The sequence below is a fragment of the Lates calcarifer genome, linkage group LG21 (genome assembly GCF_001640805.2).
Source record: "Lates calcarifer isolate ASB-BC8 linkage group LG21, TLL_Latcal_v3, whole genome shotgun sequence".
Classification (NCBI taxonomy): domain Eukaryota; kingdom Metazoa; phylum Chordata; class Actinopteri; family Centropomidae; genus Lates; species Lates calcarifer.
Window position 1 is genome coordinate 21,821,663 of NC_066853.1, and position 22,815 is coordinate 21,844,477.

The 22,815-nt window shown below is 37.8% G+C and overlaps 1 protein-coding gene across 1 annotated transcript in view; it reads right to left on the reverse strand.

Moving 5' to 3' along the window:
- Positions 1 to 22,815, reverse strand: part of LOC108872703 (mitogen-activated protein kinase kinase kinase kinase 5) — a 31,798-nt gene that overhangs the window by 1,899 nt on the left and 7,084 nt on the right. Inside the window, exons 2-30 of the mRNA XM_018660534.2 lie at positions 16,407 to 16,464; positions 14,020 to 14,110; positions 13,867 to 13,931; positions 13,127 to 13,182; positions 12,855 to 12,902; positions 12,211 to 12,253; positions 11,047 to 11,119; positions 10,404 to 10,535; positions 9,000 to 9,062; positions 8,629 to 8,710; positions 7,913 to 8,029; positions 7,634 to 7,715; positions 6,998 to 7,050; positions 6,301 to 6,347; positions 6,174 to 6,218; positions 5,886 to 5,906; positions 5,755 to 5,794; positions 5,198 to 5,348; positions 4,640 to 4,740; positions 4,253 to 4,294; positions 3,538 to 3,616; positions 3,362 to 3,438; positions 3,064 to 3,124; positions 2,402 to 2,504; positions 2,213 to 2,271; positions 1,805 to 1,911; positions 1,068 to 1,245; positions 818 to 886; positions 43 to 135 (exon numbers count right to left, since the gene is read on the reverse strand). Coding sequence (XP_018516050.1) covers positions 43 to 135; positions 818 to 886; positions 1,068 to 1,245; positions 1,805 to 1,911; positions 2,213 to 2,271; positions 2,402 to 2,504; positions 3,064 to 3,124; positions 3,362 to 3,438; positions 3,538 to 3,616; positions 4,253 to 4,294; positions 4,640 to 4,740; positions 5,198 to 5,348; positions 5,755 to 5,794; positions 5,886 to 5,906; positions 6,174 to 6,218; positions 6,301 to 6,347; positions 6,998 to 7,050; positions 7,634 to 7,715; positions 7,913 to 8,029; positions 8,629 to 8,710; positions 9,000 to 9,062; positions 10,404 to 10,535; positions 11,047 to 11,119; positions 12,211 to 12,253; positions 12,855 to 12,902; positions 13,127 to 13,182; positions 13,867 to 13,931; positions 14,020 to 14,110; positions 16,407 to 16,464 — 2,236 coding nt within the window. The remainder of the gene's footprint in view (positions 1 to 42; positions 136 to 817; positions 887 to 1,067; positions 1,246 to 1,804; positions 1,912 to 2,212; positions 2,272 to 2,401; positions 2,505 to 3,063; positions 3,125 to 3,361; positions 3,439 to 3,537; positions 3,617 to 4,252; positions 4,295 to 4,639; positions 4,741 to 5,197; positions 5,349 to 5,754; positions 5,795 to 5,885; positions 5,907 to 6,173; positions 6,219 to 6,300; positions 6,348 to 6,997; positions 7,051 to 7,633; positions 7,716 to 7,912; positions 8,030 to 8,628; positions 8,711 to 8,999; positions 9,063 to 10,403; positions 10,536 to 11,046; positions 11,120 to 12,210; positions 12,254 to 12,854; positions 12,903 to 13,126; positions 13,183 to 13,866; positions 13,932 to 14,019; positions 14,111 to 16,406; positions 16,465 to 22,815) is intronic.

The following is a 22,815-nucleotide window of genomic DNA, read 5'->3' on the forward strand; positions in this document are numbered from 1 at the left end:
TATAAAATAAACCATCACTAGCTTATCAGTGGATGTTCTCACCTATGGACTCAACATCATGAGAGAAGGTGGGCTCAGGTGTCAGAGGCCTGTTGCTCCTCAGCTCCCCCCTCAGATCAACTATATGTACTGACTCTGTGGAGGAGAAAGGCTGAGTATTGGAACATGACCAGCTACATCAGTGAGGAAGTATGAAAATAGACAAAACATAATGAGAGTTTACACACTATTTTAGATCCCATCAGTACAATGGACAGAGCTAGAGGTCTCTGTCTACCGTAACTAACAATCACCTGAACTTTACAATCTCTGAACATATTTCTCAACCAGATCTGCCCATGACCATGGTGGAAAACCATAATCTACCAGTTGAAGAAAAATTACCTTTTCACCTGGCTACCTAATTGACCATATCACAACATACACACATTTGAAAATAAACATCAGGTATCAGGTATTTCCCACAATGTAGATCCCAAAGATATCTTGCAAAAGTGCATTTTTGTGGTTATTTGTACCTTTGTACAAGAAGCTGCTGCAAAAAATTCAAACTTTAGTGATACCATAATAGACACAGTACATAATACCATGATAATCTGTGCCATAACTGGGAGGGTGCTATATCTGATATGCTGGGAGACACATTATTCATGCATTAAAGGGTTTCTTTGTGAAGCTGATAATATTCAGTGAGACAAAAATGTGTCAGGTATTGGAGTGTGCGATAATATACACATATTTATGTTATCTCTGTATAATACAGAAAAATCTCAGTCCTTAAATATTAATGACAGATGTTGAAACTTGTATTCCTTACTTTCTAAGAGGACGAGCAGTGAGTTACTGTCCAATTGGTTTACTTGCACTATGTCTGCGCAAGGTTTCTCTGTGAGAAAAAAAAAACAACACACACACACACACACACACACACACACACACACACACACAAACAACAAAAAGAACAGTGTAAAAAAAATATAAAATGCAGAAAGTTGACTGGGAATTCAGATGATGGCATTGAGCTTTATTATTAGTATTTTAAAGTCTGTATAATGATATGAGCTTACCCAGGCCAGAGCTGGTGAACCAGGATGTGTTGGAGTTGAGGTTCATGTATTCTACATTCACTGGCAGGGTGGGGCTGCACCCCCGAGACACACCAATACACACCAGTGGGTATTCCTGCTGGGGCGCCACAACCATCTCAAACACCCGCAGAGGGTTGGGCAGGGGGAAGTCAAAATGCTGCAAGCATGATAGAGGAAGGGTGTAAATCCAGAGTCTAATGTCCTTTTAACTGTCCTTGGGTATTTAGCTGTGGTTTTTCATCTCACAGAGGGCAGCTAACAAAGCAGCCGGGTTAAGTGTTTTGTGCAAGGACGCTTAAACCTGCAACCCTTTAGCCACAGCATGGTGTATAACTGAGGGCATCAGTGAGTCTATTTTCAAAACTATAACCATTTTATGGTCAAAGGTCTAAAGCTAACTCATAAATTTAATGGTGACCATAAAATGCTATATTTCCCTGGCAGCAGTCATTTTACTAGCTACTGTCAGTGTGTCCAATAAAAATGGTAAAAACTGCCCATGGCATCACACCATACATCATCTCAACTTGCATATATTTGTGTTGTATTTTCACAGTGTATATTCTATTTAGCATTCCTTCATCACAGTATGTTATTCCACTGCTTTTTCCTCAGTCTTTTAACATATAATCCTAAAGATGCAGGGAAAAAGATGAAATTTACAAGAAGAGAAAGGCACATTTTCTTTTTAATAACCCAAGGTTTTATACTCATACCTTAATGAGCATGAACTTGTGCATGGGCTCGTACCACTGCAGCAGCACCACCACACTGGAATCCAGAGCACAGCACAGAAACACACAGCCTCGCTGCATGCTACCTGCTGCAAGAGATGAGACATAATACAAGTTTTAGTTGGTTACCTCTATGAACACAGTGAACCTGTCTGGGAATCTGCAGGAATCTTTTTCTAATTTCGTTTAAATTCTCAAACTAGCATGCAGTCAATTTAAAGGGACACAGAGAAGCAAAGGGGAAAGAAATTTAGAAACTTTCTCACCACACCAAATATCTAAACTACATCTGAGCACCCACCCACCCACACACACACACACACACTGCAGGAAACATATGTCTAAATTTAATGTGTATAACAACACTAGCCATAATGCAGCAGGTCTCACCAACTGAGCAGGTCTTGCAGCCTTTTGTATCAGGTATTTTACATGTCACTGCATATTTCCTGAAGATCAAAATAGATAAATCAGTCTTCAATGGGCATGAGCAGATTAAAATTTTAAAATCAAATGAAATAGAGAGAGAGAGAGAGAAAGAGAGGCACAGAGTGAAATACAGCAAGAGTCCAGTGTTACCTAGGTAACAGCCTGTGAGTCGGCAAGGCAACCATCCTCTGGTCTTTCCGAGCCTGTTCATACAACTCCTTCAGTGAATGGGAGTGAAGCTGCAATGATTTACCTGTAAATACAGAATCAGACGCAGTTTAAAAGTTAGTTATTTTTATCCTGTTGAATCTCAGAGAGCTGCAGCCATGACAGGGTGATGAACACAAGTAGACAAACACACACTCTTCACTACAGCCAGTTTAGAGACTCCAAACCTCCTGACTTGGTATTAAAACCATGTAAATGTGTGGAAAACAAGCTAAGGAGGACTAATATGATAAAGTAAGGAATATTTATATTGTGATCCAGTTTTTGCTCATGTATACTCTGAAATATTCTGTCTCTGACCACTGATGTTTGCCAATGACATTATTTCTGCCACTTGGAAATGTTTACATAAGTAAAACTACAACTGTTGCTAAGCCAGTTAGCAAATGCATTACGAGTTACAGCAGAGAGAGTCAGTCAGAAATCCTCTGACCCGTTAAAACATGCTGTGTTAGCAGCTCCTCAGTATGTTCTTTATACTCCAGTGAGGCTTATAAGCATTTTATGTTTCTTCAAGCTCCCAGGGAATAGAGACGCACAGCTAAATAAGAGTCCAGTTCTTAATGAGCAGTTTTTTAGTTTACCTGATACAGACATGAGGACGTTACTAATGGTGTAGACCCAGGTACACTTCCCAGGATACAACTGGAAAAGAAAGAGAGGACATGGTTTTTCAAGTTTTTTGGTCTTTTCTGATCAGGCATGACTTAAGCATTTCTCATCTCCAAAATTTTGTTCAGAGATTTGCAACACAAAAACCTCAGGAGTGGAAAATATTCCGCAATAATTTTGGGGCTCAGTCTCCTCACAGTCCACCTGTTGTTTACAACTCAAAGTTTGTAAGACACAGATGTAGCTCTGTTGTAAAGATAAAGATCCTACCAGCTCCATTGTGGCCTCTGAACTGTTGAGGTTAAGGGTATAGATCCCTTCCTCTGCCCCCAGAATCAGATGCTGGTCTGAGGTAGAGAGGAGACACAGGTTGGTCAGACAGATTAAACAGATGTTTGTTAAGAAAGAGAGCAGAGAATTTACTGTGTTTTCTTCAGTGTTACAACCTTTAGTAGCTGGATTTTCCCAGGTCGTGGAACTGTTTATTTTAAGAGGGCAGCCATGGAAGACCTTTTTAAAGTAGACCTGGAAAGAGAGCGGAGGACACTGAATTATTCAGTTTGTCCTCTCTGCATTCGTTGGTATCAGTGATACAACTTCAAGAAACTTGATGAATTCTCATACTAAAATAACTGCATTATCTATAGACACCCACAGTACTCCTAAAAATGGAAAAGGTCAATGAGGTGATGAAACTGAGGTCATTATCAGATTTTAGACCACAGGCTTAAAAAAAGAGAGAATAAATGACATTTTGAGGAAATGAACACCTATACACTGTGACCTTTGAATTTTACTTCATGGTTATATATAAGTGTAAGACAGAGTAGTTAAAACATAAACATAATAATAATATTTTAAGGAGTTTGGGGTTTAATATTTACATAGATTCAAATAATTCTTTTTCTGCTGGTGCTTTTTGAATTTTTGATGCTGATCTCAGAACTCTCCAGCACAGAACAGAAGATCCAACCTCGTGATCTTAAACTCAGTACATAATATTATGTCTGGAGCTTGCTGAATTTAATCTTCCTTGGGTAAAATACTATACACACATATGCAATGGTCTAAAAACATCAAACATCAGCCCACATCTCAGACACCCAGCTGCGGAGATGACATGAAGGGACGAGAACTTGTGGCAAAGCAACAGAAACTCACAGGAGGTTTCTTCATGACGGGGCTGACACACTCAGCAGGGTCCTGAGAACAAAAAGGAACACTCAATGAAGAGTGTGTCAGGACACATTGTGAAGGAGGAGAGAAAATAATTGGAAAGGATATGGGGGGAAAGACATGCAGCTCTTTCACTCCAGTATCTACAGCTGAATATCAGTGTGTAAATGAACTGATCACTGAATTTCAACTCTACTTTCTTGAAGAAGCTAATTTGTTCTTATTTTAATACAATTTCTGTGTGTCTTATATTATATGATATTCCTACTACACAACACTTATAACAGTAGGCTGTGAACAGCCTCTCAGACACAGTACAATAAAAAGGGAAAATACAGTAAATCTCTTCTTGAATTTTATCTTCTGTTCTACCTTTGATGGGGGTTGCCGTCTGCGTATGCCTTTAGGAGGGAGCTCAGGAGGAAGGAGGTCTGGCGGATTGTCATTAAACTGGACAGGTAAGGATGCGGGGTCTGGCTCACACACAGACATAAAAACACACAGTATGAAAACAGTGTGGCATCATTTGCACTGCATTCAAAAGAAAATGGTGTTTTATAGTTGAAAAGACTCCAGCTGCTGCAGCTTAAAAAAAAAAAAAAAATCTGGACTGATTATTAGTCAGTGTGGTGCTGTCCTGATGCCTCTGGTTCAATGAGTGATTAGTTTAGTTTATACTTAAGCATATGTACAACTTTTGTTCTAAACCATTAAAACGTTATTTCAGCACAAGATTTATACTGAAACTAAAATGCTCAATGCTGCGGAACTTATGTTCTGTTGGTTTAGAGTTAAACTTAAAAAAAAGCTTAATTTAATCAGCCATTTTTTAAGGTATGCTGTGAAAACATTGTAAATATTGCACAAAAGCAAGAACATATTCAAGTTCTCTGTGCCCCTTCAGGACAGTATAAAGGTTAGACAGCTCACCTGAGTGTCGTGAGGTTCGTGGCTGGGGTGTGGGTCGGACATGCGTCCCACTGGAGGTCCTGAGAAGGGCGGGGGCGTACAGAGAGGAGGGTTTCCTCGCCCGATCATCCTCCCCTGCCATGCTTTCCTCTGAGCTGGTCCGTGCTTTCGGCTGCAAACACGGAAACATGCCAACACGAAACTAAGTTTTTTGTCAACTGCCTGAATCTCGAATGCCTTCAGCATTTTATGTTTAAATAGTATAAACTGCCTGATGTTCTTATCCAGAACAACCAAAAATGACAGAGCAGGAAGGTTTGATGTAATCCTGGGCTCATTAGCTAATGTGAGGACCTAAATCTGTGACACACTACCATTGTATAATTATGACATTTCGCAGTAATGTGATAAAATGTACTGTATATGTATAACTATTAACTGAGGAACCATTTTCCATCAACACAATAAACTATTAATTAATTGTCAAATTACATTCAAGCTGATATTTAATGCTAAAATAATAACAATAATAAAATAATAACGCAGATATATTTATTCCCTGTCAACTCAATAATCACCTTTGGAGGAAGTGGAGGTGGGGTTTCATCAGCTATGTTACTGTTGGCAGAGAGAGCGCTGGTTCAGTCTAGTGTGTAAATGATGCAAATACACAATAACACAGATGCGAGTTTGTGTTCATTCAGCTTACCTAGTGGCTTGTATCGTAGGGCTGAGGTGGACAAAAGACAGAGAGTAGGTGTCAGTTCAGTCCATTAAAATTATTGCACAGGACTGATTGTAAAAACATGAGGAAATGACTGCTGGCAAAAAGTCAAACACAATATTTAATAGCTTTAACTGTTATAAATATATAATATATATACAATATAATATATAAAGATATACTTATAAATTACCAAATAAGAACACTTTACATACAATTAGCTCTGAATATTACATAACAGTTCAAATTCAGGCAACTGTGATGTTTTCTTACATATCCACATCATCATAGTCATCATCCGAGTCTGTTTCCTCATCCCTGATAGAGAAAGAGAAAAAAGAGGTTATCTATTCTCCTCAGATATTAGACATTGTCTGTGACTGATCTGTGATCCACTTACCTCACTGGACTCTTGCTGCTGCCAGTTGATACCAGTGTCGGCCTTAACTGTAAACACACAGACACACAAACACATGAGATTACCAATATTTTCAAAGAGGTTACAGTCAAGGAGTTCAAGTTTAGAGATGTATAAAATAAGGAGGTAAGAGGAACAGCATAGGAAAGAAAGAACCCAACAGTCAGACAAATTCTCACCCGCATGATAAATATAATGACACATTTATGCGCTCAAATTGATGCTATGAGAGATGCCAATTAAGAAAACAAATGCGGATTTCTCACACAAAGTTCACCTCTGACTGGACACATGCTGTGTCCTACAACAACCCTATGTACATTGAACTGCCTGTGCATGTATGTATTTATGTAATGCATGTATCTACTATATGTACTGAACATACATAATAATACGTATACAGTTCAAGTATTTATTGATGTAGGCCTACAGTTTGTATGTATGCATGCACTGTATATATTCTATACAAGTACATATTTATGTAAGCATGTACAGAAGATATGTATGTACTGTATGTTCATTCATGTATACTCAACATAAAACAAATATGTGCACATATCATTGTCTGTATGTTTATATATATGTGTATATTTTGTTTGTATGTGCATAAAAACTATGTACATACATAATATGTAGTAAATTGAGTCAGAAAATATCATTAAATGTGTCATATGCTTACCGTTACATTCGGTGAGTCTTTCCTCACAGGCCTCTGAGTGTAGATCTGTTCCACTGAGCAACCACAAGTAAAACAGTTGACTTTCAACATATTAACATAACATGTCATAACATTTCAGCCACTGTCCACAATGTCTTATCCAGAGAAACTTAGATGTGAGCAAAGGAAGAATAAATCTGCTCTCTTTCACCTGCATTATTATCATCATCTAATAAATAGTGAGCAACAGATCTGAAACATGTAGTTGCCACCTTTGGCGATACTGACAACACAAATGAAGATGAAGCACTGAGAACAAAAGTAATGGCAAAGAAAATGATTAATAAGGATTAGGGAATAGGAATATAATCCTCTCTCTCTCTAAATAGATATAAATACAAACTATTTAGAATTTTTGTTGCCATAAGCAGATTTATTTCATTTCATACTATATTGTATGCATGCACTGTATGTTGCACATATTCTCTGCACCAAAAGTGAATGTGCATGTTTGCTTTAGTAAATTAAAGCAAGAGTCAAATTTCCTGTTTTGCTGTAACAAATGACTGAACAGTTAAGTTGAAAACAGAAAGCGTTCCTGTGAGGAAATGATATAAAACACAAATACTTATAGTGAGAGAGTGTGTGTTTTCTTACAACTTATGTCAGAGTTTGTCCTCTCTGCCCGGTTGTGTTTGTTGATAGACTGGATCCTCCTCAAAGATCCAGGTACTACCACCTTAAATCAACAACAAAACTTATGGTTAACGCTATCAGTGATTATAATCCCTGGTAGAGGAAGTAAAGGACCTGGACAGACATTCCCACCACCAATTTTATTCTAAAGTTAATTCTACTTGTAAAATATTCTTCATATCAATTAGGAGCTTCAACTCAGTTCATGAAATAAAGTACTAATAAGAATCTGGTTAAGACCTCCATCTCCTCATCATCTGTCGCCAGGCAGGTCTTCAGTTTCTCAGGGTGGCGAAACTTTTCCAGTAGGTCCAGGGTCAGCTCCTGGTTCAGGCACTGCTGGGTCAAAAACAAGTGCTGTAGAGAGGAGATAAGATGGAGAGGAGACAGGAAGCAAAGAATAGAGGAAGAGACAGTCAGTACAAATTAATAGAAACAGTAAGTGAGCATGAGTAGAACACTGCTAGCAGCAGTACAGTGATCAAGACCAGCTCAGTCTGATCCAGGTAAAGACAAAGCTTACAGGAGGCCAAGGCTGAGAAAAGACTCAAACCTGGCTGAAACTGGATGACAGTCAGTCTGTGGTTTTTGAAAGAAAACTGATTACTGAGTGGAAAACAGTAAAGCTGTGGGTCATACAGCTGAATAATGAGCCAAATCTCACTACAAACCCCCATAAAATTGGGGGGAGCTGCAGATTTTCAACAGGCTCATCATCACGAGCGACTCCTTTCACACTGTCATTCTGTCCCTCATGACAGATTTAGTACAAATCAGTCTTCCTACATTTTCAAAATCATGTGAAGACATATCAGCTATAATCAGTAGTTGTCCCCTTCAATTTAAACCTTTATACATTCCTAACCTGTCAGTCTTTCTAGGCTCAAGTGCTCAGTCAGTTTGATGCAGAAATGACACTAAATAAACCTGGTGAGGCGTTTGTGAGCAGTACTGACTGAGAGCATCTTGGAGGCGCTGGGTCTCTTCTTCGGGTTCCTCACCAACATGGCTTTGACAAAGTTATAAAATGTAGATGACCTGCAGACAGAAGATACATTGGCAGCATTTTATAACATGAACACATAGTTTATATCTATATACAGTTCTTCATACAGCATACACACATTTTATATTAGCACATCAGTAAGAGGTACTTTTGTATTTCTCTCTTATTTCTTCTCCATTTTCAGATTAAAATATATTATGTGTAAACATAAAAGACCAGAAAACTACATTTGATCATAACAGATTAATTGATACTGTAGGAACTGCTCGATGACTAAATGATAAAATATATATTATAATAGTGTAGTAGGTTTTTATTTACCATTTAGCCTTGTCCTTCAGTTTAGGAGGCTGGTAGCCACTCTTTGACATTAGAAACAGGACGCTACAAGAAAAAACACAGTCAACCACAATCAACAAAAATCTGCACATGTTTATTTATGTGCATGAATGTCACATACAATTGATTCGGTTTGCAGGCTGGACTTTAACTACAGTGTCCCTTTTGTATCATTCAGCAAAGTGAGGAGTGTGTGTGTGTAACTGGGCAACTGCCAGTTTGCCGGACGTGTGGGCGGTGGAAACACTTGATGTTTTCTATAAAATTGTAACCAGACCGGACAGCATGGGTGGGAATATGTTTAAATGCAGTACTTGTGCATGCATGTGTGTGTGTGTGTGTGTGTGTGTGTGTGTGTGTGTCCACATGCATAGTAATGCAGGGGACACATTTGAGTTGTGTGTCATGTGTGAACAATTCTCCAAACTGTCTGAAGTTCATTTTTTTTTGTGCAGGCCTGAACTTCACCAGGAGAATGTAACACACAGGAGGTTAATCTTTTAAAATCAGTCTTAACAGTTTTTGTAGAGCTACTTTCTACCAAGGAAATGGTTCCTTTGTGTGTAATTTTCAGGTACTCGCAGCAGCACAAATTTAATTCTATTCACTGTGGCAGAGTGGCAGCAGAAATCTGATGATATCTCAAAAGCAGAATAGATAAAACTAAAATTATCTACATGGCTAAAGGTAAGTTGTTTGTGTGTAAATGTAAATGTAAATTATTCAGAGGATCTGTGATGGACAAGGGCTGTGGATATAGGTGCACTCCCACGGGGCCCAGACTTCAGTTACATTACAGTATTAAAAATAATTTAAAAGGCAACACTGTTTTGAAAAAAATGAGTGATGTGTAAACTTCCTCTTCCTCACCTCTGGCAGATTGTGCAATGTTTAAAATAAAGTGAGTGATCATTTTAGTTCATTAAATTCAAAATAAATCTTCTCTGGCAGGCTAAAAATTTTAATCAAGTATACCTGTGGTTTGGTTAACAGTTATTCATGTGACTGATTGATTGGATGTGTTATATATATTATATATTATATATTATATATTATGTGTATAAGCACTGGGAACGCTTAATTCTGATTGGTCAGATGGCACACAGTAATAAACTGAATGGTTTTGATAGAGCAGTATCATCAATGGTCTGAATAACCTGAATAATACTCACAGTGGAATATCTACACCTTTTAGCTGTTACCACAACAGCTGCATGGAGCAGTAAACTAACATTTCTGTAATGCCTTAAAATATGAATAAACTAAACTAATTTGTGATTAGCAAGTGTTTGTAGTTGATCATGATGATGACTGTTCACTCTTATTTCTATCTGTATATATGTGGAGAGGTGAACACATGCTTATGATCTCTCAGTAAGTATTTACCGCAGCGGGTGGACATCAAACATTGGAGGTTGTAGCTCTGCCAGCTCTATAGCTGTGATGCCCACAGACCAGATGTCACATAGTTCATTGTAGCCGCCTTTTATCTCCACTGCTGCCACCTCTGGTGCCATCCTGAGTATAGGAGCAGAACATCAACAGTAAAGTGATATTAGCATCACAGACATAGCCAAGCAGAGCAGATCTACATTTTGTCAGAGACATGAAGTTGCACCGACACCAGACTATAATTCTGAGAAAACAGCAAAAAGTGAAAGAAGAAGAAGTAGCTTTCTAAGAAGTGAAGCAATCATGCTACTGAGGACAAAACTCATCCTAAATTATCTGGATTAGCAAATACCTCTTAAATGTTGCTCACTTAAGAAAATACTTATCGTGTTGAGATATATGACATATATTATCGCTGCAAAAGTGTTTGCACTAGATACACTGCAGCTTGAAAAGTTGGTATATTATCATGCAGTAAACATGGTATGCATATATAACGTGGTATTACATTTACTGTATGCATAAAACAATGCATATAAATTTGCTCCCAACAGCCACCTATTTTGCCCCTAAATGTCCAGTGTTTACAGGACAACATTCAAAGCTGCAGAGAGTGGTCTCTGGGTTTTGACTTTACCAATATGGCGTCCCGATGAAGGACATCCGCCGGGCCAGAGTGGCTGTGATCTGAGCTGAGATCCCAAAGTCAGCTACACAACAGAGGAAACAAAAAATACAAATCAAAACCACAATAGACATTCATTCAACACCTGACATATTTTATGGACTTAAAGGATAACTTGTTTTTCCTGTTGTGCTTAATTTTGCCACTGACAGACTCAGATTTTTTATCATAAATGTCTGACAATGTTATGGATAGGATTAATACAGAGATAGACCTTTTTATTAAAAACCAAGTGAAACATTGCTATAAAACAGTAATTTTACCTAGTTTGTTTCTTTGTGTTATTGTGTAGTACCTTTACTTAAAGGATCTGAATACTTTCTCCACCAGCAGTAGCAGGGCAGCATTACTCCAGCAACTAAAGTCTATATAAAAAGGTCTATCCATAATGTTGTCAGACACTCATGATAACAATCCAAGCCTGTCAGTGGCAAAAACAAACACTTTAGTGGAGTTCACTTTGACATAGACAAGTGCCCATTAGATTACATTGCAGCAACTGACTGCAGTTGACATGTACACCATTCTTGTTCAATACTGCACCAGTTCCAAAGATTTGTGTCCCTATCAATCATTTACACCCTAAGCATGGGGAAATAAGCCCCAGGTTAAAAAGTACCAGTTATCCTTTCATTTTCTTACGTGGCTGATGTTGGTGTGCAAATTTGCAAGACAGGCTTCTGCAAACCTTTAGTGAGTCTTTGTACTGCAAACTGCTACAAAACTAACAAGTACTGAAACTTGGCTATTTATGTTTTAAACACGTTTTTTTTAAGTGTTTGCATTTTTGGTGTATGAGGAAAAATTCTAATAGATCCCTCAGTACTCTTCAGTATTTATTCCTTTTTAGATTAACATGTAACAGAATGGTGTATTCATGGGAAAGTTGCTTGCGCATAAAACAGTGTTTTGCAGCAGAATCTTAAGTGTTGGATTCAGACCCTGGCGGGAAACACACAGAGGAACAGGCCCATTCAGTCCTTCAATAACGTACAAATCAGCCGTGTTTTACCGAGACAGCAGAGATGTGTTAATTGAGTTGTAACTCTGGTGGCAAGTGAGTCATCTTAACCACAGCAGTGCAGTGCACAACAGACAGCGCAAACATCCACCTACCTAACTTGACCTCGCCCTGATCATTGAGGAGGATGTTGGCACCCTGGAAGCAAAAAAAAAAAAAAAAAAAAAAAGGCGAGATAAACAACAACAGAGACACAACCACAGACCCATCTTATTATACCAAGACTCTCCACTCAGTGATCTTTAACTGAACCCACACAAGATGGAAATGATCTGCTAACTCTACTTCATTTGATGGACTTTATTTAATCATTTACTTTTTTAGTGTGCTTTTTATTTTCTTTGAATAATTTGTAATTATCTGTTGTATTCCCTCCAGCAAGCTTCAATCAATCCATTTTTTTCCTGAGAGCTTAGAATTTCTTCAAATATTCCTCATAAAATTTTCCAATTTGAAGACATCAGACAAAAAACAACATATTAGTCTATCAGATGTTTCAATTTAAAGAATGTACACATTATTTTGCTGTATATAGAGGTCAAACCCTTCAGCACAGTGTTAGCTATTTTCTTGTTTTGCTAACTCTTTGCTAACTGCTGCTGCAGTGACCCAGTTTTTCCAACAGCAATCTGATAGTTTCATCTACTGTAGACTATTGTGCTTTACCACAAATAAATGCAAGATACAAGTAAACAAAAATGTAGAATAAAAGTCCCACATCGCTGTCTGACATGCTCACCTTGATGTCTCTGTGGATTTTCTTCTGTGCATGCAGGTAATCCAAGCCCTGGTCACACACACACACGCACACACACACACACACACACATACAGCAAACACCATAAAAGCTTATCACCAGAGTTTATCACCAAAAGTAAAAACTTTTACTCATTCATTACATTACAGCCACTCCAGCCATGAAGAGAAAACAAACAATGAAGGGTGGTTTGTGTCCAGAACATCTTAGATTATTAGTAATAAAAACTAAATTAATAATTAGCATTAAGTTACCTGTAGCATCTCCCTGCAGATGTAGGCTATCTGTGGCTCAGACAGAGGACCAGTCACTGTGGAACACAATTTACTTGTTAAAATATAAAACATCAATAATAACTCAACAGAAAAGCAGCATTTACAGAATACACAGTACAACACATGACTGTAAAAAAGGCAGATTAAGTGATCAAGTGTCATTGCAACAGTAATATAGTCGTATAATTCTTATTGAGTGTGTTACAGGATGGTTTTAGTATTGATTAGATTATTATTATTATTATTATTATTATTTGATTGTATTGATTGATTGATCAGAGCTGTGGACTGGAACAGTTTGTAACTGGTGTTGCAGCTACAAATTGCTTGCGCAATTTTTTTTTTTTTTTTTTTTCTCATTTGTATAGCAGTCACAGTGACTTAAAGTTTAAACAAAAATATAAATCTAAAGAAAAGAGGGGCACAGAGAAACCACAGATGTGATAGCACCTGATCCATTGCACAGTGATGCACCAGTGTCTCCACAGTGACAGCGGGGGTCACTCAGGCCCTAAAATGAATATTCAATTCCCCCTTAATCTTTTATCTAGAACTAGTAAGACACAGCTCTGAGATGTTACATGTTTTTGTATTAGTGCTGTAAAGATCTTTGGCATCAGATTAATGAAAACTTTAAACTCATAAATGTGGTTTCCTCATGGCAGGTTCTTCAAACATTAGCCACACATACAGACGCACATACAGACACTCTCTCTCACCATGGTAGATATCCTGGAGGGAGCCTCCTCCACAGAACTCCATACAGATCCACAGTTTATTAGCTCTGTAGATAGAAGGGGAAATCTCTGAGTTAAGTGCTGTATCTACAGTTAATAAGAGGGCAAAGGAAGACACAGAAATAGGTAGCTTACCGTATGTAGCTGCCATAATATGCCACTATGTTGGGATGTTTGCAACTTTTTACTATGACAATCTCCTGCTGAATGATAGAAAAATCATCCTCTGTGGAAGCAGACAGAGAGAGAAGATGCATATTAATTATATACATTATTGTCATCGCAAGCATGAGAACACAGGTGTAGTCAGTGGGTATACACATAGATCAAAACCAGTTTATAGAATAGTTTCATACTCTTACCCAGTTAAGCACAGTGTGTGTGTGTGTGTATGTATGTCTGTGTATATGAGAGGCATTTCCATTAAACTGCCTATATAAACTGGAAAATTATGCAAGCTGGGTGATCTTGAAAACATTTTCTCTGCAGACATGCAAACATCAGATTAAATCCTCTGAAAAGCTCACAGCTCTTTTCACGCTGTAGGCTGGAAAATCTTCCAGGAGGCTGCAAAAATGAAATTAATCTAGATTGTGGATAATTAGTGAGGCTAAAGTATGCACAATTTAAAATTTCATAGTGCAACAAGCAAAATGTTTCTAAGATATGAAACATCCTAATCCAGGATTCTCAAAATCTGCCATCAAACTGGTCCCTTTCCTCTAGAACTTCAGCACAAAATGTCCTTCTGCATGAAGTCAGTCTCACAGCTGTGGGTTTTCCAGTGTTAATAAGGAGGGTATTAATACACAGATAAACTGTGAGACATCCACCTACATAAACATCTGTGACCATGAGTACTGACAGATACAGTTCTCACTTAGGGCTGGGTGATATAGGCAACAAGTTCAAAGGCTCCAGCCCTCCCACAACCCTTAGGGATAAGCTCTATAGATAATAGATGAATGGATGTTGAAGAAACCAGATGGTTATCTGTGGTTTTAAACTTTTCTTTATGATCAGAACATGATAAACACTTGTCAAAGAGTGGAACATTTCACAAATCTGAGGTAGAAAAACAATTCTAACCTTGCCAATCTAAAACGTAAAGTACTTTCTTCCTGTGACATGATTGGCACTTTATTATTCATTTCTCTGCATGCTATCTAAGCATGGAAATGAATCATATGGAACATTTATCAACCATTTGTTATATTTATATCGAGGACAATTAGATCAACATTTTATGTATAATATAATTTTATATATAAAATTGTATGGTGATAATTATTATTGTTTTATCTCAAAGTTCTGTTCTCACTCAGCCATTGTATTAGATAAACAAAATAAACATCCATGACAGAAGGAGCACATACTATAAAATAGATGCTTAGCTCTTTTATTAACTGATGTGCGCATATTTGAGTATAACAAAGGTCTGGTCGTACACCTATACTCAGCCTTTTCTTATCTGAGATCATCCTTAACATACTGAACCCTCCAAACAAGAATCCAAATAAAGATGGAGTGGATGGTGTCAGAGCAAAGTGGAAGGAACAAATCCTAAACGTACAGCATCTGTCTGTAATCCTTCATGCCCGTAACATTTAGTTTTTAACTTTTATTTCCCATTAAGTAACTTTAAGGTTGTTCTCCCAAAGTAAGCCTGACACATTTTATGTCTTTGGAAATTTTGAGATCTTCACCAGAATTAAAATAAAATTTAGAACAAAGTTTGGCTGCACAGCAGCAGAGTTTGTCCTACAGACCGGTCAGTGGGGTTTAAAAGGTTAAACCAAGTGATGAGCTTCCAGATCTTGCATGACCCTGTCTGACACCAGAATTTATTCTGAATTAATGATTTAAGCTGATAAACCAGGTACATTTTACTTATATTCTCTATGGTGCCGCTAAAATAATACACTGATACACTGAATGAGTCTATGTTGTCTTTTTGCAATTAAAACTAATTACAATGCCTGATTACACAAACAGTTGTTGGAAAATGGTGAGAGGAATCAAACTGTTGGAGGTATAATCAAATGCAGTTGCAGCCTGTTTTACTCTGTCTTTGGTGGAGCGTAATGGTTTACAGCTTTGGTTTGTGTGATTTATGTTGCTGTTCCACTGTGGGAAATAATGACTCTGTCTCTCTTTCTCACTATGTGTGTTCCTGTCTCTGCCTTTTAGCATTTACTGCAGTGTAATGTTTTGTTAAAAGCTCCCATAATGGAATCATAATGAGTATGGGAGCTAGTAATTGTGTTGCATTAAAACAGGTTTTGGGACTTTCACCAGATGAAGCTGAGAATAAGACTTTGACCAGGGCAAGCAGGAAATATTTGGGTCTGTTTTCAGTGCCTTGTATTAGCATTTTGGATTCTGACACTGCAGGAATATTATTCAAACTAAATGAGAAATGCAGTTCACAAAGTACAAAGTAAATACATAGATTAACACGAGTTCTGATATTTTCTGATGTTAATCAAAAGAAAGGAGAAACTTTTAGATAAAATCTTCACCTGGCTCCATCTTGATGACCTTGATGGCTGCCAGTTCTCCATTCTGCTTGTTACGTGCCTGAAAACACAAGAACACAAAGGTTAACAATTTTCCACTGTAATCTGATGACAGCACATTGTAAACGTGGTGTATATGAGTTTTTTGTGCACTAGCAGAGCTTCATTTGCATGTTTGCTGTCCAGATCAGTGGAGTGCAACAAACAGACCTCCACACCACATGCACGGAAGCTCACACTCAGACAGACACACATACACATACATTCACACACACACATACACACATGCACTGGCAAACTTACACGCACATGTTGACCTTTAAAAGTGTGATACCAAGGGGTGGCATCACTTTTCTTCTTATTCACATTATTTATAAACAGAAACCATAAAGATTGTTTCCTTTACAAATAAATAATTTCTAAATGGGTCCAAGTTGATAGTATATTTAGTACTCCACTGTATTTTCCAGATGTTATTTAACTAGTAGCAGAGTGTGACTATGTCTGAAATGTCTGAGAAAGACTTTTCATGTCAAATATAAAAGCTGCAGCCAAATATCAAAATATGCTGCTGTTAAAATGATCAATTGTAATGTTTCAAGTAATGATACTTTACCTCATTAGAGTTTGTATGTTGTTATTTAAAACAACATAGAGATAATGGATGAAGCCTAGACAGAATTCAGCTGAGAGAACTCTGTACACCTACAGAGTGAAGCTGAAGCACTGTAAATTTAGATCTCCTGACTGAAAGTAGCACACGTCCAAAGCACGCTTAACTTAACGCTTCTTACTATAATCAAAGGGGACCTGAGCATGAGCAAAGACGCTACAACACAACAAGAGATACAAACAAATAAACATGACTATAAACTAGCTTGCTATAAGTATAAGTAGAGAGATCCAAGTAGTAGTGGGCAGTTTACATTATAATTCAAGTACATGTGTTGTATTTGGCTGGATCATGACAGGCATTATTTCACTCATCTATTACTATCTTCACTCATCTTTGAAAAGTTTTTTGTGGAGAAGTGATAGTTTTAGCGACAGTAGTTACATTTAAAATCATCTTCTGTTTGCAACTTTCTATCTGTACTTTATTCTAAAGTTTACATTAAAATGTTCATTCCCACAAACAGAGACTAATATGTCTTATTGTGATACTGATTGATCCTACTCCCACTTTACAAAAGCTTTTGTAATTAAAATAATGAATGTATGTATTTATGATACATTTAGTGATAAAAATAAGAATAACCAGGTATTGGCTAGAGCAGGGAGAAACACAATGGTGCTAATGAAAGAAACTCAAACTGCATCAACGGAAAAATCAAAGGAAATAGATGTCACAGTTCCCACCCACACTGTTTGATTGGCAGGTGGTCAGTCAGGAAGCGCCACAGCACTGAGCAATATAAATTGAGGAAAAATGAAAAGGGAAAAACAGAATGTTAACTTGCAGGTAGATAAATTAAGAATAAACTCTTTACTGAGTGGACAGGTTTGGCTTCTGTAGTATAAATATGACCAACCCACCCATTTCTCTTTGAGGGATGTCTTAGGCTAATTAAATGAAAAACACACTTTCCTCCAATGAAAAGACAACTTTTTAAAGGCACAACCAGAAAACAGGCCGTGGCGACCACCAGTGTAAAAGCACCACTTTTGTTTTGTTGGAAAATTAAACCCACGGCCATGTGAACTGTAATGGAAGCTGACACTACACAGTTGGAGATATTTTAATGCTGGTGGCGTTCTGTTCTTCTGCTTTTGGTGTCTTGTTCTGCTTTTGAGTTTGACTTTGAAATGGTACAGTGGAAAGTCAGGGTGTTGTGGTCACAGTAGAGGATGGTCATAAGCAACTGGCCTATATTTATGAGAGACGTTTTGTTTTTTTAGCAAAGGCTTTCCTTATTTAATCATCACTAAACACTTTCACAAACAAACTGAAAACAAGTTTCTCTTTTTCCCTGTGTACTATCTGGGCATACAGATAGTTTAGATTTTTTCCTGTTGATGGTATTAAGATCTGTCTCTGAGATTTCCTCCACTGCCCCACCATAATTGAGGTGAATGAACTTTGGTTTATGATGTTTGCAGCTTTGACAACAGTAATGTGTCTTTCCAGAAACAATCCCTCTATTATTCATGGCAATACACTGACCTCACTGTGGGGAACTTTCTTTGGAGCACCTTTCTTCTGCAAAAGTCCCTTTAAAACAGTCAGCTCTGCAGATTATCCAAAGTAGTTGTTCTCAGAAATAGACGTTGTTGTTGGGCTGTTGAGCTCCAGATACAGAGTTTAAAATATCCAAAAAGGTTCAAAACAGCAAACTGTCCACAAGAGTATGTGGACAGTTGGCTGTTGCACTTCCCCAATTATAGCTACAGGAATAAATATTCATATGTATACTTTGTACTAGTTTTTAAAGAACCAACTAGGGAAGGGCAGTTGTGATATAATGATGTGCTGATGACAGCCTTGCATGTGTTTTTTTTTTTAACACTAACCATATCCCTTTGCTCATGAACATGTTTGTAATTTTGCAGCAATCAGTTGCACTTAGCTCCACTTCTTATTTTTCTTTCTTTTCCTTTTAACGTGCTCCCTCTCAGCTCCATCTTATCTATTTCTCTTGTTCTCTCTTTCACTTGCACCGTGCACTGTTCATTTTTTCTCCACGCTGCTCAGTCATGTGCACTCCACATTTGATGAGAGCAAAGCATCAGGTTAAAGCAAGAAAGGAGGGCTGGCAGTGTACAGTTCATAATGTGTACTTGTGCCCAGATGCGCTCATTCTGACACCTCTGAGAAGTCAGTTAGCCAGGTCACCATGAATTCACAGAGTGCACCTGATGGCCAGTCTAAGGCTGCAGATAAGTATGGTGTTTTGTAAATTAGGTGAATTAACCTTTAAACTCTAAACCTAACCAAAGCTGCTTTACTTGCTCAAATTAAAAGCTGTTTTTGATCAGATAGACTCCACACCAAACTCATGACAATATTGAGCTTTTACCAAGCAGTTAGCTACGACCACATCCAGCAGACACAAAGCAACATGAGAAATCCAACTAGAGTTGTGCCTCTGGCCAGGTAATAATATTATGGTAAGTTCAATTTTCAGTTTACATACTGTGTATGTGTTGTCAATATCAAAAATATCACTTCATGCTGTTAAATTATGCAGATTTGTTTACAGTGGCACGACTAATTTGGCTTCCAAGCTGTAATCCCCCCATTGTGCATTACAGTGTTCGTGTCCAGAGCACAACATCTGTGCATGAGAGTTTTAGACAGTTCTAGACAGAAGGTGTTTTCTTTGTGTACGTGAAGATCAGTAGACCTGAGGCTGTAAACTGACGTCTGATGTCTTCTAAGAAATGTGTTTCTGAGAAAGTTTAGTCATGCTTATCATTAGAGAGCCAATTACATGTATGTGTACAGTACCTTGCTGGACACTATTACACAACCTTTCCAGTTAAAACTGAAGCATATGAGAGTTTCATAGCAGGTAAATATCTTCTAGGAAGCAGCAGAACCTGTCTAGTCATACCGTGTCTGCACTCACATGTGGAGTACAGTAGAGACAACCAAAAGCAGTTAGTGGTTGAGAGGTAAGTAATATGAAAAAAACAATGACAATGGAAACTCCATTCAATTGAAGGAGTGTATGTGTGCGTTAGTGTGTCAAAGTGTGTGACAACAGAGAGGTCACTGAGGGGAAAGACACCCTACCAGTTGATCAGTAAGCAATCAAACACACATATACGAGTTGGACGTCACAGCGGAAGCTGCGGCCCTTCCACAGAAACATTTCCACCTTGAAGTGTGTGTTTACTAGTTTCTTGTGATCACTAGCAAGGAGGGGTCTTTCCTCTCGCTGACCTCTGTGATGACACACACAGAGAGTGCGTAAACAAGATAATGCATAACACCATGACGCTTGGATTTGTTGTGAAAGCCAATGAAAACCAGCAGGTTTAATCACAGTTACTATCCACCTAAACAGAAACAAGAAAGGAGATGAAGGAAAATGAAGAAGTGGACCCTGCTTACTTCCTCTAACTATAAATCACTGAGGTCTGATCTCTTGATATGAAAGGTCACACAGAAAGGGTGGTTGTAGTAAAAGGACTGACTTGATAACTGAGACACAATAATGGTAATAACAGGAAATCTCATCACAATGCATCCACTTTAAAGACTAGAGTGCTTTGTCCTCTTTTCTATTTCAGCACTGTTTTATTAAAATTGCAAAAAATGCAAAATTCCTTATTTCTGTTTACAGTTAGAGATGAGAAAATGTATCAATTTTATTTCTACAGTAGAGTATGAGGTACCTCCATAACATGATTAACCTGTGCGTTTAGCAGTACTCATACTTGATACTTTATATTTCTACATATATATATATATATATATTTTTTTTTTCTTTTATGCCACATTTCTAATAGAAAAACTATTCACTGATTATTTACATAATGCAAACAAATAGGAAATACAATATAAAACACCAAAACACAAACTAATTAAAAGGAAAAAAGATAAAGGCAAAGATAGAAATTCCAAAATAGGTTATATATAAAGATGTAAATACAAAGAAGTTAATACTAAGCACTAAGTGTTCAGTCAAAAGTGGCAGAGAACCGTTTTTAAGGTGGTTTTAAGGGTAGAGAAAGTCATGGAAGTTTGCTCCAGCTCTGTGGTACACAGTGACTAAGTGCTGCCTCTTCATGCAGCAGAGTTCACATGGTAGATGGTGTATTTTGGTCCTAAACCACTGACAATATAGACAAGAGACAGCACTTAACACTCTATTAATACTACTATTTAACACATACTATTTGACACAATGGAAGCCAGTGCAGTGACCTGTGAATTGGTGTGGTATTTACTTTTCTTTGTCTTTGTTAGGACTCCAGCAGCTGTGCTCTGAATGAGCTGAAGCGTTGGATCGACACCTCAGCGAAGAACATGGCGGTTTCAGAAAAAGTTTCATGTCTGGATATGAACCTTCTGATTCATGATAGTATGCAGTATTGCTATTGATTTGATGTGAATATAAAAGTCTTTAGCTCTGAGTCCATGAAAACTAAAACATTTTTTATTTGGTTTTCATCAGTCAAAGACAGAGAGTTAAGTTGAGCACCTCAGTTTTGTCTGTGTTCAGCTGAAGGACGTTCAGGCACATCCAATCACTGATTTGATCATAGATTTTAGCCAAACACACCAGGGACCTTTGTAGGAAAATACAGATATTACATTCATGATTTCTCATCTCAGTTGACTCTGGGTAATCAAGCAAATAGGAAACATCCCAAAACACTGGATTACTCCTTTACCATATTTGTTCCCACAAAGTACTAAAGCACACGCTCTCTCCTACACATATGCACACACACACACACACACACACACACACACACACACCAGTTATGGGGGTGGGAATTTGGCTTCAATTGGGTTGATTTTCTCTGCATCATAAATTATCTCTCTTCCTCTTTTTTGGGTTAAAGATAAATCAACACCAAACACAATTCAAGCACATTTCATTGTAAAACACACACATACAAACACACACAAAACCACACTGTTTAAGCAGAAACCTGACACAGTTAACTCAGCTAAGCAGGCAGATTTTTTTATGTAGTCCGCTGCTCATTTATCTCACTTCTTCATTTTGTGTCTGAGGTTGCACACACACCAGGTGCAGCCCACAGCTTCTGTGAGGCTACAGCCCTGAAACTAGAGTTGCACCATGTTGAACAGCAACCCCAACTGCAGCTTAGTAGCACAAGCCACATCAGATAAGGAGAGTCAGGCTTTTACTGTAAGGAGAAGAAGATCCTGACTTGGTCAGATATAGAGGTGAATTCAGCTTATTCAAGTCTCCCCTGCTTCCAAGAACTGTCGCACATATTTTACACAGGTAAAATCTCTTTAACTGTGTGTACATCTGTGAGGGAAAAGACAATCATCAAACATGAATAACACCAAACATTTACGTTGAAAATGTATAGATGGGAAGGAAGATTTTTGACTCAACAGCTAGTGAGAAAGCAAAGTATGAGTCAAAATAGGCACAACTGACAAAACTTATTTTGAACTCCAAGACGTCAAAAAAGTGACTCAAGAGTGATACTTGAGTGATACTGACCATCATCAAATAAGACTGGTGTCACATACAGGAAGTGACCTTCTAAAATAAAAACAATACAACAGATCTTATCTCTGAACACACTACATTCCATGTTTCTGTTTATATTAGTCACAGAGTTGGAGTGCAGTATGTCGGGGCAGGTCAGGTTCAACTTCCATGACAAATTTGACATTTACTTGATGGTCATATCTTACAGGAGATGTATTCTCTGATTCATATGCAGGGGATCCAACAAAGGGGGGAAAATAGAT